At 35.9% G+C, this 14,489-nt stretch overlaps 1 protein-coding gene across 2 annotated transcripts in view; it reads left to right on the top strand.

Annotated features, from left to right (window-relative positions):
* The window catches only part of WDR11 (WD repeat domain 11), an 88,375-nt gene that overhangs the window by 35,288 nt on the left and 38,598 nt on the right, over positions 1-14,489 (top strand). For both annotated transcript variants that reach the window (XM_078151022.1, XM_078151021.1), the window contains exons 12-15: positions 5,791-5,897; positions 8,909-8,984; positions 11,165-11,273; positions 12,362-12,486. In XM_078151022.1, the coding sequence (XP_078007148.1) occupies positions 5,791-5,897; positions 8,909-8,984; positions 11,165-11,273; positions 12,362-12,486 (417 nt within the window). The remainder of the gene's footprint in view (positions 1-5,790; positions 5,898-8,908; positions 8,985-11,164; positions 11,274-12,361; positions 12,487-14,489) is intronic.

Genomic DNA, 14,489 nt, shown 5'->3' with positions numbered 1-14,489 from the left:
ATCTTTTCAGCTTACTTCCTGATCTTGTCCTTGATGTGAGAGCCAGCTTCTATGTACTCCTGGTGGGAATGTCTAGGTTGGTTCTGTTGGTGCCAGTACCCTTCTTTGAGTATTGTGTTATATTGTTTTGGGCTCTCAGGAACAGCTCAGGCTAGGGACCTGCAACCTAAAGTAATCTGATCCAGGGCAAGGTCTGATAAATGCCCTCTTCCCTGCGTAGTGTTGTCTGCAAGTTTCTGATATGTGTTTTGTTTGGAGCAACAGGCCTGTAGGCTTTCCCCATTTGGAGTTTCAGTAGGATGTTGTTGGATTTAGCCCTGTCAGCCAGCTGAAAAGCTTTGCTTGTTCAGTGATAGACTACATGCTCCCTTTTGTTCTGAGATTTCTTCTGTAACTACTCTTCTGTAGGCTTCAGATGGGGCTGGAGGCTGGAACTGAGACTCCTTTCCATTCTTTGGGTCTAAGGAATAATATTGTTATTACTGAATTTATTCTTCGTTCATTACACAGTCTAGGGCCTACGACCATCCACCTCTCGTCTAGAATGCCATCACTAAGTATGGGTCTTCTCTTCAGTCTTCCTTGGATCTGTGATTTGGAACTGGGTAGTGAGTGATGGACCTATAATTTGGCATCTGTTCCTACACTAAGTCTCACTGTCCTAGATCTAGGATGTTCTTTTGTTCTGGTTCACAGCCAGTCCCTTGTGCTGGTGTACTCTGCATGACAAACTCTTGGCTGTACCCCATTCTCAGTGTCTATAAACCTCTCTGCTTCCCTACACTTAACCTGGGCTGGAAAAATGACTCGCTATGAGTTTTTTCTTGGATTTCTTGATCAAGTTTTAGTCTGGTGAGGTTTCTAGATCTCTTTTGAAGGCTTTTTTTAGTGGGTAGAGGAGGAGCTCAGTTAACTTCTTCATACTACCCTTAAAGTACTACTCCCAAAATAGTTATTTTCTGTGTACTCATAAATAAACTATAACCAAGTGCTTTTACTATTACTTTGTGCATAAGATGTCATATTACATTTTTGTTGTTTAGTCGCTTTCATTCATGTAGAGGGCCACCCTGAAAGTCAAAGGATGCAGGCCAGGCCAGGTATTACCTGGAGCCAGTCCTGAATCCAGTGGCTACCTAATTCAGGGATAAATGGCTCACCACCCTCCTTGTACTGGCTCTTGAGAACAGGATGCTCTTGGAGATCGCTAGGAGGCAAGGAAACCCCCTGTTCTGTCTCCTGCAGAACAGGATGCCTTTGGAGATTACAAGGAAGGGAGAAATAGGGACAGGATAACTCCCTGATTAATGTTCCCAGGAGATAAGGAAACAGCCAGGATAATGTTGCAAGGAGAAATGTGCTTGTTGTTACTTTGATTGGTATTCACGGTGTTGCCTGTTGCTAAAGATATGTAAACTTTGTTGCTTTGTTTGCTGTTACATTGGGTTATATTCCCATGAGTCAAAGCTATAAAAACCCTAACCCTCAGATGAATAAATGGAGCTTGTTCTTGACTTGACTCCCACCTGGCCGGCGTGTGTATCTCTCTCTCTCTCCATACTCAGCCGGCAGTTAATCAAGGCCGTGGACGTCATGTCCAACTCTATATGACTCCATTTAGCATTTTCCTGGCAAAGATACTGGTGTGGTTTGCTATTTCCTTCTCCAGCACATTTTACAGATGAGGAACTGAGGCAGACAGGGTTAAGTGACTTGCCCAGGATCATACAGCTAATGAGTGTCTGAGATCCGATTTGAACTCAGGTCTTCCAGACTCCAGACCCAGCACTCTGTACACTGTGCTGCTGTGATTCCCCATAATTGCCATTTTCAAGATCATCCATATTTTGCCTGATGTTGCCCAGGAAGATGCTGTCTGTAGACATGTTATAAAAAATTAAAAACCATTTTAAAATTTCTTGTGTTATTTGTAATGACAACTCACCATTAAAGCCAGACTAATTTAACTAACACTAAACTATTCTGTATTTTTACATGAGGATTTAAAAGTTCAATTTTTAAAAACTTATTTTCTTGATTGTGCTGTATAAATATTTCAGACCACTTTCATGGTTACTTTAGTTGTATAAATGCATGTTGCCTTGTCCTTTTCAACTGTGACTGATTATAGTTAGTAGTTTGTTTTGTTTTGTTTGACCAAGTGTCAGTTTAATTTTAGATTTTCTGTTGTAAGTTTTGCACAACCAGTAGCCCTTTAGTTTGAATGGTGTCTTAGATTGTTATTGTTTATGCAGTGGGCTTAGTTGAAAACGGTATAGCCCAATGCCATTTGTGATAATCCAGACCTTAGAAGCATGCAGGGCATTTCATAAATGCGTGTGGGTCAAGAGATTACAATAGTAGGTTATTTTTGGATCTTGGTCATTGTCACATCTTTAGCTGGTTTTCAGATTTAACCGCTGTTATTGCAGTTATATTGAGCAATTGTTGGAAACTATTACCATGTGCTTGTATTGTCTATAAAGTGGCTGAGAAGCAACATGGAAGCTTAGAGAAAGGCCTGAGAGTCAGGAAGACCAGAACTCATGTTCCAGCTGACATATGGTAGTTACGTGACCATAGTCAAATCCTTAACCTCTCAGAGGCCCAGACCACTCTCTAATTGGCAGAAGAGTAGCTAGTTTCCATAGGTGTCTTCTCACTGAGTTCCCTGTCCCAGTAAAATCTCAGGTCTAGTCAAAAGAACATTATTTGCTACAAACACTGCCTCCTCATAATGCAGGGCTGATAGAATATGGTCAGTTTCCAGTTGACTTGAGGCCTCAGATACCGTTCTAAATGGTCAGCAAATCGTTTTGTGTTCTTAGTGTCTATTGGGACAACCAAGAAAAAAGCAGTCTGATCTTGATAGTAGTGTGGTACTCTCTTGTTTCTAACAATAGTTTTGTTTTCCTGAGTTTTGAAAATAATTCCTTATCTCACCTGCCTTGGATCCCAGCTTGAGTTTATATTTTCTTCAGGAAGATTCCAGAAATACTCCTGGAATCCCATACAAGCCAACATCCTGTGAATAACATGAGTTTTTCTATGTCCTGTACAGAGCAGCTAAAGCAACTTTGTGCTCTTGTCATATATTGCAAGTTCTGGTGAACAGTGTTTTAAAAGAAGGTGTTTAAGTCATGCGGGCCAACATAGAAAAGGCTTAAAAATGTGCTCTTCACCTCTGGCCATCCTGCACGATCAGCCTTTACGTATAACATTCTGTGGAATGGATTAAAAACTGCCAGTTTTGCTTCTGTAGATGTCTTCCTGCCTGATGTATGTTGTCACCAGTGAACAGGAACTGGAATAATTTTAATTCTTGTTCACCTCTTTAGTCTGTGCGATATTCACTTATAAATAAGAAGTGAATTGCTCCACTTTGGGTGCTGGTGTGTCATATGATTCATGCTTAAATTAGAAAGCCCGGTCTAAACTCTAATAGCAGATCTAGGAAAGAGCTGCAATAAGAAAAAGGCATATACATTAAAACATAATCCTGCTTTTTTTTCTCTAACCTTTAAGGCCCACTTAATTTGTGAAAGTCCTAAATCAGCTCTCACTACTGCCTGTATTTATATTCCTGTGAATAGTATGCTCTGATAGCTAAAACTGAGACCAGTATAAATTTGATGAATTACAAACTTTTCTCTCTGGTTTTCTAGCTGCTTTGTAAATGAATGGTTAGGCCACAGAATTCCTTTCAAAAATAGCCATTGCTTAAATGTGATAGTACATATTCCAGAGAGTAAATTATCAAGTACTTTCATTTCCCCCAAGTGACCATTTATTAGATCCATCAGTATACTTGGATGTTGTACTTAGAAACTGCTACTCAGCTAACTGTAGATAAATCATGATTATCCCTAATAATTGGAAATAGGACATCATGGATGAACAAAATCCATAGAAAATCCAGTATTTTCCTAAAGCATATTTAACAAGATTTGTTAGCAAGAAATTTTATTGTAACCACACCTTTGGAAGTAATAACTGGTGAAGAAAGGGGAGACCCTCTTTCCTTGTCACTCTTATCTGTGATATAGGACATAGCGAGTTATTCCTTCACATCTCAGACCACTACTTTCCTTTTTCTACCCCTAGGTTCTGAAGAAATTGTTACTCCATTTTACAGAGGGAGAGCAAAGAGCATAGACCCTTTACTTCATGCATTCTAGACATCAGTTTCATAGTGTGCATAGTTGGAATACATCATGTTTCAAGACATTGGTGTCACTGTCAATAAACAGAGTCCCTTGTTAGCATTGGTTTTGGGTGAGCATACCTGATGACCCTTATGAGTACCAAACATTGCTTGCTTGTTGTAGACAAGATTATCTGACAGTATTTTGCATTTTATAGACAAAATAAATCCCCAAGTGACTCATGTCCTCCTTGTTCACCTTCTAAAAATACTTATCAAATGAAATGTCTAAAAAGGAACTAGGATAGAGAAAAGAAAAGCAAGGAACAAAGGCAAATTTATAAATAGATAATCATCCCAGAAATGGGAAAACTTAGAACAGCATGTTAGATACATGGGCCTATTTTGGAGGAATAAATATAGTGTAGCATTGGTGGGCTGGAATGTCAGCTAGAGAAGTTTGTATTTTATGCAATAGGGGGCCACTATAGATTCATGAGTAGGAGATGGATGATCAAACTATTTAGCAGAATTGTCCTCTGAGAAGTATGTAGGATTAACTGGAGGAAAGGAGAAGTGAATAGAAGGAAATGGCTGCCACATTACAGGTAATATTGATGGCAGATGTTTTAACACCAAAATGAAGAAACCCACTATGTAGTTTGGTAGGGTTCTCTCTTTTTCCTCTCTTTCCCAGAGGAAACTGAGATCCTGAGGTAGAATGACTTGACCAAGGCATACAGCTAGTTGGGAGAAGAGGCCTTAGGTAGGTCCAACTTGAGGCTTCTACCTTCATGTACTGTCCTTACCAAGTGATGCACAGCTGCTGTCATCCTCATTTAAACCAGACCACCAAAGCTTCTAATCCATGGGGTGCATATAATTGGGTTGATTGTCTGGCTGCTTACAAGCCGGGCAGGGCGCTCCACTTCTTAATCTGAAAAACCTGAGGGTTGGAATAGATGGTGATCATCTATTTCGTAGTCTAAAGTCCTTTACATTGGTGTGGTCTATTTCTTTATAATAGAGTATTTTAAATGTTCGTCTCAGTCTATCACTGAGATTTTTGTTGTTGTTGTTGATTTCTGTAGCACCTCTCAGGATTCTTCTGGCTCCTTGTCTATGACCCTGTGATTTTTGTCTTGAGAACTTCAGCCTTATGAAACTCTTACCACATATTTCATGTTCCTTCCTTAACTTTGAGCTTCATAACTACCTACCTACCTAACTACTTCATTTCAGTAAGATTCCCAAATATAGCACATTTCAGCAGCCTATTCTGAATATTTCAAGAAAACGTTCTTTTTTAAGCAATTGGGAGTTCCTGGCAGTTTCCTGACTATGGCCCCTACTGAACAGTGTAGTGATTTTCATGCTGTTTTCTATGTTTTGCATGCTGTGGACTTAATAACTGGGATATTTTGTTGTTACATATAAAGATATAATTTTGATTAGAAATAGGCTCATCCCATATTGGAAAATTAGTGTTAATAGGGTTTCTAAGTACAAAGGTCACATTAGTATTTAATTATTTGTATGTAGGATGTGTGTGTAACCTTATTTGTTTTGCTTTTGGGTAAAAATATTATTTCCAAATTGTTTTTCCAACTTTAAATCTCAGAGCTCTCTGTTTGAAATTTCCTTAGGGGTATTGAATGGACAAGTTTGACTGGTTTTCTTTCATTTGCTACCTCAACACCCAACAACTTGGGATTAGTGAGAAATGAGCTTCAGTTGGTTGATCTTCCAACAGGTTTGTATCTTTAGGTTTATCTCCCTCAGTCCCCAGCCCCACACCCCATGCAGTCTACATAAGGGCAAGAAGTTTTTATAATTTTTTTTATAGTACCAGCACTTTGCATAATGCCTTGTACTAGTTGTTATTTAATTGCTTGTTGCATTTAAACAAATTTAGAATGTAGTTGTATTCTCAGAAATTGGTATTAAATAATATGTCTCAAAGTCCGTTCTGTGCATGATTTTTCCTGAATATCCAGTTTATAAGCATAGAATTTTGAGTTGGAAAGGACCTAGATGTCTAATCCAGTCATCTCGTGTTATAAATGAGGAAACTAAGACCCACAGATCAGAAGCCTAGTTTGTAGCCAGGTTGGAACTAAGATTTCAGTTTCATATTTTCCAGTCTTGTATGCTCTTTCTTCCCTACTTCTCTGCCTTTTGTCTATTTTCCCCCTATTACTTACTTATTCAGGAGGGTGAGGTGCAAGAAGCAAGGTGGGGGGAGGCTCTAAAATTATGGAAATCTATCATCTTTTTGTGTGGAATATAATAAAAACATGCATCCCCACCATCACCCTGATACTGCCAAGAAAAGAAAAGAATTCTAATTCCTTTTGTTCCTCCACCCCTCCTGCTACCACACATATCATTCAAAATTCTCAACATTTTAAAAAGGTAGCTTCCTACATATATGAACCTATTGGTATTTTCAGTAATTATCCATAATCACCTAATAAATTTTAATATACATTTGTGAAGTCAGTCTTTTACTGAATTTTCTGTTAAATACTTTGGTCTTTGAAAAATACTTAAAAAAAAAAAGAAAAATACTTTTTAAAGGCTCTTAAAGGTTAAAGAATCCACAAGTTTAGAGTTTTTGGTCATAATTGGTTAACTGAGTAAGGGAAATTAATTTAAGAAAGTGAAGGCTTTATGGTGGAAAACACTACTGTAATTTCTTTGTTCAGGATTATTAAAGTCTAGAACTGCATAAGTTTCAAGTAGAAGAATATGAAATTACTCATATGCCAGTAATTCTAAATTATTTTATGGTGCATTCAGTGGTTTTTAAATGATAGATTTTTTATAAAGTTTTGCATGTTCCTTTAAAGTACTACAGTATTATTAGCGGTGTTTCCTGTTTCCACTAATAACATATCTGCAGGCATTTATAGTAAATATTACCTCTTGTAATTTTTAAAGTACAATACATTTCTAAAAATACCATCATCTGTAATAGCAGAGTTCAGCATTGCACCATAAGGCATTAGTTCTACCTCTGGACTGTTGTTCCTAGGGTGTAGTTGAATAAGACTTCCAAGTTCCATGGACTTCTGGCATCAGTGCCAGAATGCATAGCCACTGTATTTAAACACCTTTCTCTGGTATCTCATTAAATAAAATGACTGCTCTATATTTTCCAGTTGTTCTTTCCACAGCTTTCCAAGTTGTGAGACAATTTGCTTTTACATATTTCTCCCTTTCTGTCACCATGATTTATCCACAAAATACTGCATTCTTTTATTATAGGAAAAGCATTAAAATCAAATTCCTGTTAAAAGGAATTCTGTCAGCCTGCACACACACACACACACCCTTTGATATAAAAACTCATGTTTTAAAGGGGTTATTTCCTATAAATAAAAGCCTTGTTTTAACAGTGTGTTCACTAATATCTAATGTATATTTCTCTTTTAGGGAAAAAATTTATATGCACAAATAACTATTTCTGCTGTAGATAACAGAATTTTTTTCCCCCAATCATTTTGAGGCAAGGAAAGCAAAGCAAAATCATTAGCTCCTTTTAAAATTATTGCCATTTTCATTTCAATAAATAATGGTGAAATGGTCTGGCAGTGAGGATGAGAGAAAAAATCTATGTTTTGTTTTTTTTGACTGGTTGTATGACCTACTTGTTTTTGTTGGCTGTTGCTTAATTTCCTCAAGTATAGAAAATCAGGTTATATTTTTCTTAATTACCACAGTTTAAGAAGGACATTAATAAAAGCGGAGAAAATTCAGAAGAGGGCATTGTGTCCATGTCATATTTGGATTGGTTGAAGAAATTGGGGATGAATAACTTGAAAAAGATATTACTTAGGAGGAATATGATAGCTCTCTTTAAATATTTGAAATGTTGTTATATGAAGGAGGGATTAAACTTATTCTGTTTAGCCCTCATTGGTACAATCAGGAAAAGTAGGTGGAAGGTTCAGGGAGGCTACTTACTTTAGCTTTCATATCAGGAAAATCTTGAAAAATGGAACAAGGTGCTTCAGGACATAGTAAATCCCGTCTCCTTGGAAGTCTTCAAACAGAGCCTAAATGACAATTTCTTGGGTATATTGCAGTGAGATATATGGTTTTGACAAGATAGACTTTCAGCTCTCAAATTCTTTGATCTTCTGATAATTTTTATACTGCAATATTGCAATACAGTAGCTATCCTTCAGCAATTATAGTGGAAAATAAAAATAATAGCATGAAAATTTCATACTTGTAAGTATAGTTTAGTATGTATAGAAAATTATCACTGAGATCATGTTAAAATACTTTATATCAGTAAATTGAACATAAGACAAGAAACCATGAGACAAGTAGAAGCTTGAAATTTTAAGAGAGTTTTTTCTCGATAAAGCTTTGGAAGTATAAGAACTTTACATATTTTATTTGATATGTAAGTATTTCATATAATGGTGAATTTTCATGGGCACTTTGAGATTTTTATAGACAAAGCTTAGAAATTAAATTGTTTGAAAACCACAAAAGAAATGAAGACCGTATTGCCCATGAAAATTTATTTCTTTTTAAATATTTTAATTTAGGTATTTTAAGTCCTTTCAGTTTTTATGTTACCACTTAGTAATTTTTTTAGGAAGTAGAAATCATACTAACAGAAAAATAGAATGAGCAAAGATAAGCATAAATAAGGAAGGATATGAGTAGTCTTTTATATTGGTTTAACATCTTGTGCATCTTTCATATGTTTTAGACATTTTTCCATAAATAATATTTGTGTCACAGGCAGAAGCATTGCATTTCGTGGTGAGAGGGGCAATGATGAGCCGGCCATTGAAATGATTAAAGTGTCTCATTTGAAGTAAGTATGTCAGCCTGGGCTAGCTATTATGTTATTATTGGGTCTTATATTGATGTCATGAATACAGTGAGAGCCTGAAAAATCTTATTCATTATTTTTCCAGAATATTTTAGGAGAAAAACCACAATGTTTTATAATTATAGTTCAGAAAAATACCTTGATTGTAGCAATAATTTGCTATAATTTTTCATTGTAAATTTCTACCAGTATGGGGGAGAGCCCTTTTTTCTTTCAAAATTTCATTCCTTCTAAAACCATTAAGGTGAATGTTGTTGTACTAATATATTAATTTAAATGTTCCTCATCTTCTTGGAAAGTGTTATTAACAACAGAGAATATTTCTGGAAATTGAAAGTAAATACTCTCTTTTTCTGTATAACTAAAGATAGCAAGTCAGTTATTTAAACTAGTTCCTTAATTATTGATGGACTTGGATTTGGGAAGACCTAAGTTCAAATTCTGCCTCTTGACACTTCTATCTGTATGAACCAGAACAAGTCAGTTAATCATTATGTTTGAGTCAGCTTCTAGGATTTAGCATCCTAAGTAGTTGCAAATAGGTTGTTACCTCTATTAGAAGGAGTTCCCACACCATGGGTTGTCCTTTGCTAATAAAATCACAAATCCTTCATGCATTTGTTTAATTTTGTTTATGGTATTTTAAACTAAATGATGGCTTAAAAATTAACAACTAACAAATGATTGTTTTTAAAAACTGAATTATTTAAAGTTGGAGATTAATATAGTGAGATATTACTGTAACATACTATCTTTAAAAAGGACTCATACATTGGACTTATTTGTAATAAATAAAAGCTAGATTAAAATGTTCCCTCTTGTGGTTAGTATTCACTTTGTATACTGGAATTGTGTTTATGCTCTTTAAAATGTAGCTACAAAATGTAGCTTTTACTAGCTACAAAATGTAGCTTTTACTAGCTACATTTAATTCTTCAAATTTCTTTACAAAGCAGCATGTTAGGCCTATTCTAGAGCCTCATTTTGGTATAGAGTTGTCCTTGGAATGCTGGTAAAGTGCAAGTTCTATCAGGTTCTGTCAAGCTGGATGTTTTCTAGCAGAGTCCTACCAGCACACTATCATGCCAGGAATAGTTGTACAAGTTCAGAAAGGCTTATCAGCTGCCAATGACTGCTTACGTAACAGTGTGCTAAGGCCTCAAACATTTGCCTCCAGATTGAGTAGACTAAATACCCACACAAATGAAATCATCCTTCTTCTAAAATATTGAAGTATGAAGTATGAAGTACAGTACTAGAATAGGATACTCTCAGTGAGGCCTAGTTCCTCCTGGCAATGTATGTAAGCTCCTTGAGGCCAGGGACTGTTGTTGCTTTTGTATCCCCAGTGCTTAGTACAGTGCCTAGCATATAGCACACAATTAAAAAATGATTGTTGACTGACTAGCATACTAAATATATAATAGTTCTCAACATTTTTCATTTTACAGAATGATAATCATTAGGAATATTTGGTCATTTGTTTTTTTTTTTAAAAACTGTCTTCTGTGCTTTTTTGATAATTTCTGTCATAATCCCCCTATACTGTACCTCATCATTTGCTGTAAGCTCTAAATTCTACTATTCTAAATTTCCTCAGGTTTTGACTGCTCCAGAAAGGTGAGGGAAAACCTTACAGTCAAATATCACACATTCACAGAAAGGCTTATTGGTCCTTTCTCCAGTTCTGGAACCACGAATTATGATCAGATCAACTCTGCCATTGGATAGGGTGTGTCAGTCTACCACCCTGTCGTCCCACTCACCATCCTGTGACTAAGTGTCCCTGCCTAGCTAACACTTTCCAATGTATGTTATTTCCCTCAGATACAACATAAGCTTCCTGAGAACAAGAACTGTCCTTGCTTTTTCATTTGAATATCCAGTGGTTGGCACGTAGTAAGTGCTTAATAAATGCATAATCATCCATTCACTATATTAGGTTCTACCTATTTTTGAAAGTTGTCCTTCAAGTTACAAGTTTACTTTCAATATTAATGAGGTGTAATAATGTTAGTCATTATAGTTATTTTTTGGGAATGTCAGGCCTGAGTTTTCTTGTATTTTTCTGTATTTTCACTGACATATTTCTATTCAGTAATGGTAAGAATTTTTTGTCAGTAAGTGGTGATATTTAAATTAATAATTTAATTTGATTATAGGCAGTATTTGGCAATTGTATTCAAAGATAAACCCTTGGAGTTATGGGATATCAGAACCTGCACACTCTTGAGAGAAATGTCAAAAAACTTTCCTACAGTAACTGCTTTGGTAAGTGACTTCATTCATAGTTGTATGACTAACTAAGTGATTGGATTTATATGTAGGAAATATTTATATTTTGTGATATTACTTAAATTCATGAGGCAATTTGTTTTCTATGAATAAATTGAATTTCCGTTTAAGAATAATATATGGTACCATTGTTCTCCCAGTCATTCAGGCTTCAACCTAATTGTCATCCTTGACTTCTCACTCTTACCCCACCATATCCAGTTGGTTGCCAAGACCTGTAGTTTCTACCTTTGTGATACCTCTTGTATATTCCCCTTTTCTCCTTAACACTGTCACCCTGGTTCAGGCCCTTATCTCCTCATGCCTGTACTATTGCGGTAACTGTTGCTCTGCATGCCATAAATTTCTCCACACTCCAGTCCATCTTCCACTCAGCTGTAAAATTGATCTTCATAAAGCACAGGTCTGACCCCTTTGTTCAGTAGACTCCAGTGGCTCCCTATTACTTCAAGAGTCAAATACAAAATTCTTTGCTTGATTTTAGAGCCCTTTGCAACTTGCCCTCTTCATGTCTTCCAGTTTTCTTATACCTTATTTCCTCCACGTGCTCTTCCATTTGTTGACACTGGCCTTCTTGCTTTTCCAAACACATGATTCTATAACCAGTTTCTGAGCATTTTCACTGATTGTCCCCTATGCTCTCTGATCTCCTTGGCTTCCTTCAAGTGTCAGCTTAAGTCCCACCATCTGCAAGAGGCCTTTCCTACTCCTCAGGCTTTCCACCTTCGTGCTGAGAATATCTCCAGGCTTTCTTTTATAGATCTGATTTATACATGGTTGTTTGTGTGTTGTCTCCTCCATCAGACTCTGAACTCCTTTTGGACTAGGGATTTTGTATTGCTTTGAACCCCCAGCTGTTCAGCACAGTGTTTGGCTCATGGTAGCTACTGAATAAATATTTATTAAATGAATGAATGATTAGAGAGTCAAATAGAAAATTATACTTTCTTCAAAACTAACAGTAATAAACAAACATGTTCAAGGTTAAGCATACAAAACTTTTCGAATACCTTTATAAATAAGGGACTGTACAACATTTTTATTATTCAACTTCTTCCTAACAGGAGTGGTCACCATCTCACAATTTGAAAAGTTTAAGAAAGAAACAGCTTGCTACTCGAGAGGCTATGGCCAGACAAACTGTGGTCTCTGATGCAGAACTTAGTAGTGTAGAATCTTCTGTGATCAGGTAGGATTCATTGTCTCATCTAAATTTTTTTTTTTACTAATATAATCATTTTGAATGATACAAGTGCCATCTAAAGGCATGTGTAAGAATACATTTCACAATACATTTGAATCACATACCTTGTTTCGTCTTAGAATATTCTGTTTAATTGGCTGATTATTTACTTTATTGCTTAATGCGTTCTTTAATCTGCTCACTAATGTCAGCACATTAGTGCAATTAATGAATAAAAAAAAATTTACATCTTTTTCCTTAATCTTCACTGCTTTTGTTTACCATCTGAAACTTTAGTGTGGTAATAAAGGCATAGGAGAATGTATTCCAAATACATATAAATCAAATAAATTCTTGGGGGAAAGTCTTAATTTAATTTAAGAATATAGCTCTGTTATTATTACTTTAGTAAGTATTCATTAGTGTTTCAATTAGTGAATTAAATTTTTTTTTTAAATTGCAGTCAAGATCAACATTGGTGTGATGATTGCCTATTATATTTAGATTAGAGAGCTGTAGCCATACATATGTATTTGAGTGAACTTTAAAACCAGAGGAGATAAAATATGATGAACAAGATGTGTTTTGTTCGTTGTGAATGTGAATTTTCCCTGGGAACCAATTTTAATTTAATGATTTTAAAAACAGACAAAAAATTTTGTTAAAACTTCTCAACATAAATGGATTGTTCTCTCATTTATAAAGATGGCAAATACTATTAAGTGATATTGTAATAATAATATCATTCCTTTGTATAGTACTTTGGAATTTTCCAAAGCCATTTTACATAATACTGTTTATCCCAATTGGTGGAGAAGGGGAACCAATATTGGTGTTTCAGAGGCTATGCCAGGAGAGTGCAGATTGTCATAGCTGAAAATGCTGCAAGTGTGGAAATACCCACCAAATTGGAAATGCTGCAAGTATGAGCCTAAAAAATACAAAAAAAATTATACCATGGAAAGGTTGGCAGTAGGTCATTACTGTGCTGACCCATTGGTACAAAATTTTGCCATGTACATACCACTTTTGTGCTGTTTATGTATGTCTATGAATCATGAAACACCCAAATCTCAGAAGTATCAAAAATTGCAGGCAACTCAAAGGCCCATGGAAAAATGTATGGCACAATCTAATTGAACTCTTCATAGATGTACTTGGGTTTAAGCACCAAATTTAAGGAAAGTTCTTAAGAAAAATTCTATGCCTATGGATTTTAAGATGAGAAATTCCCAAGAGACTTTTCAGGAAGAGACAGTGTAGTGTAGTGTCATTAAAAAAAAAAGTTTGGTATGGAAGTTCTTGAAGACTCATGATGAAACATGGTGCATACCTCCAAATAGAGAGGTGATGAGCTCAGAGTACAGATTTGAAACTTGGGGGTGGGGGGTGGGGCATGGTTACGTGTTTGATGGATTTTCTTTTTCTTGCTTTCTCAATAAGGAGGAGTAGGGAGAAGTGGGAGAAAGAGAATTCCAAACTGAAAATAAAATAAAAATAAATTTCAAAATTAAAAAAAAATGTATGGCAGACATAAACAGGCTGTGGGTCATTCCCAGCAGTAACTATCATGGAGTAAGTGACATGAAAATTGGCCTGGAAAAGGGTGTGTAGACCAATTATAGAGGGAAGTGATGGATAGTGAATAAATTGGATATTGCACTGGTGCCTGAAACATTCAAAGAACCAGAAGGAAGCAGCAGTGCTATAGGAGAGTCTATTAATAGAGAATTGATTGAAAAAAGATGTGGAGAAGAGTCATAAAAGATGAAATGACAGGACAATCTGTACCACTGTCAGGAGTACCTACATTGATGAAATCATGTAGCTAAGACTACTTTTGGCCATTTATCGTGGATTTGAAAATCTGCTTTTTAAAGTTATGCAATATTTCATTCGTACTTTATTATTTCAAAAGATATGTAATTTTACAGGTTAGTGTATGCTTTCATGAGTGGTCATTCTTTTAGGAGTAATTTGTCTCCCTGTAGCTGTGGGAGTTTATCACT

Source organism: Phascolarctos cinereus, unplaced genomic scaffold (assembly GCF_003287225.1).
Source record: "Phascolarctos cinereus isolate Bilbo 61053 unplaced genomic scaffold, phaCin_HiC Scaffold_3;HRSCAF=262, whole genome shotgun sequence".
Lineage (NCBI taxonomy): Eukaryota > Metazoa > Chordata > Mammalia > Diprotodontia > Phascolarctidae > Phascolarctos > Phascolarctos cinereus.
The sequence above is the reverse complement of the archived record's forward strand: the minus strand, read 5'-3'. Positions and strand labels throughout refer to the sequence as shown.